General features: G+C 39.3%; 1 protein-coding gene across 1 annotated transcript; it reads right to left on the reverse strand.

Annotated features, from left to right (window-relative positions):
- Positions 1 to 408: 408 nt before the first annotated feature.
- trmo (tRNA methyltransferase O) lies at positions 409 to 4,854 on the reverse strand. The gene is made up of 6 exons (XM_035660853.1): positions 4,647 to 4,854; positions 3,982 to 4,130; positions 2,880 to 3,054; positions 2,202 to 2,359; positions 1,377 to 1,964; positions 409 to 1,227 (listed from the first exon to the last, which is right to left on the reverse strand). The coding sequence occupies exons 1-6, from the start codon at positions 4,733 to 4,735 to the stop codon at positions 992 to 994; spliced, it is 1,395 nt and encodes a 464-aa protein (XP_035516746.1). The 5' UTR covers positions 4,736 to 4,854; the 3' UTR covers positions 409 to 991.
- Between the last annotated feature and the right edge of the window lie 33 nt (positions 4,855 to 4,887).

Consider the following 4,887-nt stretch of genomic DNA (forward strand, 5'->3'; position numbering starts at 1 on the left):
GGATTCGAACCCTGGGCCGCTGCCTTTTTACCTTTTTCTTTATAATTTTATGCCTGACAATAAAACTTTTAGATCTTTTTCTTCCCGATGCCTTCATGTGTCTCATATATTATTGTCACCTACTTATTAAAAGACGTTTTTGATTTTTAACCCATTTTAGTCAAAGCCATCCTTTTCTACAAGGCAAAAACAACCCCACTCTTTTGCCCTGTTCATTTAGGTCACCTCTTATTTAGCAACAGCGTCATCTTAAATGTTTCCTTTGTCTTTTCACCACCAGCTCTCACTCTCTTCCTCTTGCAGACTCAAAAACACACCACTGTAGCAAAGAGAGTGATTTACTGTCACTGTTGGAATAGGGAGTTATACCAGTAATAAATTACAAAAAGAAACATAAAAGTCCATGCATTCATGATCATTTAGTTTATTTTTCACTATGGGCAGAGGGCCAGTTACTTCCTCCAAATTAAACAAAGATGTGAAAGTGGAAATTATATATACGAATAACTGGAACGCAGCTGCTACCTGACAACACCAGTAGAGAATAAGTCTTGACAAATAAATGTGTAATTTTCTGAAAAATTATAAAAATGGGTGGGGTTTCGTAAGACTTTTATTCTGTATCTTATGAGAAAAATGTGATAATTTGCGGAATTTGTACAATCACTCCTATTTTTTAAAATGGACCAACATAGAAAATATTTTGATGTATTTATTATTTACCATTTCTGCACCATTATAGTTTCCTGTCAATAACAGAGCACATAAACAACTTTCATGTTTCAAAAAAAATCTTTTAATCTATTTAAGCTCCTTATAATTAATAATCGCTTGTCTTTTATATAAAACTGATTTTAATAAAGTTTGTCAGTAGAGAATCTGGCAATGTGGGTATGAGAAACATTTGATACTGTGGTTTTGTTTCTCTGCACACATGAACATCTAGAAAATCCAGAGTCTTTCCAGCTGAAGCTTTCACTGAGACCATTTCTCATACTGAGGGAAGATGTTGCTCAACAGGTCGGACCTGCAGTACTTCAGCAAAGCCTCGTCCAAACCAGCAGGTGATGTCAGCTGTGTCGAGGGTAAAGAAGAAAAGTCTGTCTCTGCAGCGTGTCCTCCTGTAGACTGACCGTGGGTCTGCTGACAGCACCCCTCTGATAGCGGCAGCAGCCTCCTCTGGACTGCGCAGAAACTTGAACCTGGGTCTGTCACTCTCAGAGGCTCCTGTGTGACAAAAATGCTATGAATGTCTTTGTTCATATTCATTTCTTTCACAACAGCACCCTCTTGTGGAGAAAAGTACAACACCACCCTTTTCTCCGAGGGACAAAAGTCTTGAGGGTAGTGTAATGTAAACTCTAAGTCTAGCTTACCTGACAGGTGTGGGGGAAGGAATTCTCCCAACTGCCTCTGAGCATGTGGTGTGATGCGCACCTCCAGACTGCCAACAGGAGGTTCTCTGATCCAGCCAGCAATGGTGCTGTATGCCTCCTCTCCATAGCAAGGGTGGTCCACCATCGACTCCTGTGGTTTGGTTTTGGGTGAGTCTGAAACTTGATCCTCGCTCTCGCAGCTCACCTGGCGAACATCACCTTGGGTCACATATGCCCTGACGTCCTCCAGCACATTGTGGAAGTCTTTGGGGAGGGAAAACTGAGCGCTGCCTCTAGATGAGTCTGTGGCTGGAATATCAGGGAGGAGACTCCCCAAGTCATCAACATCAGTTGTTTCACTTTTTAGGTCTGACTGAGAATCTTTTTCTTCTTTACGGAGGTTTAATGTGTCTGTTGTCTCATTTAGCGACACAGTAGTTGCCTGTTGTTGGTCTGTGTTTAAATCATAAGGCTCAGAGTCTGTGCCCATCCTGGTGTGGGGGGAGTCGTACTCAGGAATGTAGGGTTTGATGTCTAGGACTGGGGTGCCAGCAATCATGTCAATGTCTGACAGATGTATTGTATCATCTAGAAAATAAAAGTAGGAAATCATCTGTTTCCATCCAGCAGTCAATTACTTGTTTTTGCAATTGAGTTTAAATTTGACAGTTCAGATTTCTAGTATATTTAACTTTAACTGCAAAAGGAAAAAACATATACATTACATGTGGTCTATCATTTAGAGTTTAAAGGAAATGATATGTTTACACTCTGCTAAATCTGTTCATTGATTCTCGCAAAGACACAATTATTGAAGACACTCACCTGCAATCTTATCGAGTTTAGCTAGAGTTAAGCCCAAGGCATTTGGGCGGTGCGGACTGCGTGTCGAGTACACACCAACTCTCTGACCATTAAGTCTAGGAGGCTTCACTTTGGCTTTATAACTCATGTGCCCGTTTTTGTGAAAGAGAAAGAGGATCCTGTGGAGACCAAATGGGGAAACCACACAGATGACATCAAATTAACAGCAGATACATTAAGTGTGTGCAGACTTGGTTTTAGACCTTGTCTAAAATAGGGGAGGAAATACTAAATCCTCAGTCCACAAGCGCTAATCTCACATGGCTTCATATCCTTATATGAGACAGGTGAAAGGTCAACTCATTCAAGCAATGAAAGGTCGGCATTAAACTCAAATGTCTCAATGAAAATGCCTATTAAATGGTTTTAATTCATGCTTTGGTGCAATTACATTACATCGTTTTAAAAGGTTTTGTGCAGACTCTTGACATCAACTGCACATGTTGGTGCACAACAAAAAGCCACATTCAGCATATTGAACCTACAGCATTTCAATAAGGTGATAATAAAAATGTTGTTCTTTTTGAGCCATTGCATTCTGGCATTCTGTCACTTTTTGCTTATATCTGAGATAATGGCAAACCATGGACGGGACTGTAGAAGAGACTAAGTATAAACATGCCACTGTATGTGACCTACCACACATGTGAGTATTGCTCCAGGCCCACCAGAGCGTGCTCAGGGTTATTGAAGACGCTCTGCCGGATGCGCAGTTCAGCCCTTGAGGGGCCACAAATGGTGGGCTGTCTGGGGGTCCCATTCTTCACAGAGAAACAGGAACTAATGTAACCAATCGGGACAGTCTGGATGTTTCCTGCAACGTCACACAGTTAGTAATGTTTATAACATTTGTAACAAAGTAACATAGATTATCCTTTCTGCACACTTTCTTTGCTGCTTGTCATTTATATTAACCCGTACTCTGCACCTCCTTTTTTCTCTTATATTTTTATTTATTTAGTATATTTACGTATGTATGAATAATATATTCAGTATACATTTTTATTTTAGTGCTGAAATGATTAATCACACAATTAACTAAGTAGTCAATTGCCAGAAAATGAATCAGCTGCTTTTCTCTGATTTATAATGTTGTAAATTTAATTCACAATTAATTTAATGTCACCTTGCACCCTTTTTTATTATTTTATGTAGGGATTGGGGAATTCTAGGCCGAAACCACTGTTTAAAATAATAATTTGGCTGATAGCCAATGTTTTTTTATTTATATATTATTTATTCACCCTTTTGTGACAGGGAAACAGAGGAATCTACAAATATAAGCATTTCTGCTTCTGTTACAGCACAGTCTATTTCTCTTTTCATCCAAGAAGTGAGATGAAGTATGAAGGAGCTGAACAGCCGCTCGCTGTCCGTGCCGCTGCTTGGAGCACATCTGTATTTGTGTAAAATTTGCATCAGTGCTAGAAAATAGAGCTTATTATTTCTCCAATATCCAAGTTGGAAATAACCAACACAACATTCAGCCAACTCAAAATTGATGTGACACAACAGATAAACATTGGCCACTGATATCGGTGAATGCCATTTTATTTGCCAATAAGCAGATGTCAGTCAACAGGGTGAATATGGGCCGATGTATCGGTGCATCTCTAGTGATTGAAAGTGAGTTATTTTACTATGTATACTGAGAAACATGTTTATTATAAGGAAGTTCTGAAATTGTCTTTATTTTCATTACAACTGTTGAGACTTTACAACTGTAATAACAATGAATTACCTTGCTCTAATGCAGCTTGGCCTGATGCTGGTGAAGGTGGTGGTGGTGTCTGGTCTATATCAGGTTCACTGAGTCCAATGTTTGACACGGCAGACTGAATGGAGACCATATGTTTGCGATGAGCTCTGACCGCACTGTCCAACATCTGCCTGTTTAGGACAGATACAAATAAACACCAAATAAAACAGGGCTGCACGATATGCTTAAAAAAAACATAGTGTGATTATTTTTGACAGATATTGCAATATGATTCACAGTTAGTTTGGAAATCATTATTTTTGCATCACAATTGTAATTTTCACAGTTTTTTGGGGGGTCTGTAGCAAACAAACCAGGTTTCTTAAATCTGGAGAACATTTGAAGGCCAGTGCATCTCTGCAGCACTACAGTTCATTATTATAATGCTGTTTTGCCACACATTTATCAAAGAAAAATGCATGTTTATTGCGATTTCTTTGATATTTCAATTAATTGTGCAGCCCTAAAATTAAATAGAAACAGAAATAGTTTCTACAAGGAAGCAGAGACAATACAATCCACTACAGCAAAAGAAGGGTTGTATAATAACAGCGTAAAGGTACAAATATACTGTCAACTAAAACACAACTGATACAGAGGTGAATTTTGTTTTTGTTTGTTTACTACCTGCGCTGCTGTAAACATACCTCAGGTTCTTGATTTCTTTTCTCATCACAGAAACCTGCTGATTAAGCTTGTGAATGTGCTCACCGCAGCAGTCACACAGAGGACTCATCTCACTGATCTAAAGGAAGACAAGGAAGGACAGACTGTCCTCAATGAGTCCACTTTTAGCTCGTCGTTCAACAGCAACAAACCGCACGCTGACAGAAGCATGTGGGAGTTCAATGCGGAAGAACATGTTGGACTTCCGGTTGGAGTGTTTCA

Source organism: Morone saxatilis, unplaced genomic scaffold (genome assembly GCF_004916995.1).
Source record: "Morone saxatilis isolate NCDOM2014 unplaced genomic scaffold, NCSU_SB_2.0 Contig17, whole genome shotgun sequence".
Classification (NCBI taxonomy): Eukaryota; Metazoa; Chordata; class Actinopteri; family Moronidae; genus Morone; species Morone saxatilis.

What these genes read in the sequence shown, in the direction of transcription:
- trmo (XM_035660853.1), bottom strand. Translation starts at nt 4,735, where the DNA reads ATGAGTCCTCTGTGTGACTGCTGCGGTGAGCACATTCACAAGCTTAAT. An exon ending in AAAGAAATCAAGAACCTGAG is followed by an intron (nt 4,131 to 4,646) that starts GTATGTTTACAG and finishes TGTCCTAAACAG; the next exon opens with GCAGATGTTGGACAGTGCGG. An exon ending in TAAACTCGATAAGATTGCAG is followed by an intron (nt 1,965 to 2,201) that starts GTGAGTGTCTTC and finishes TTTATTTTCTAG; the next exon opens with ATGATACAATACATCTGTCA.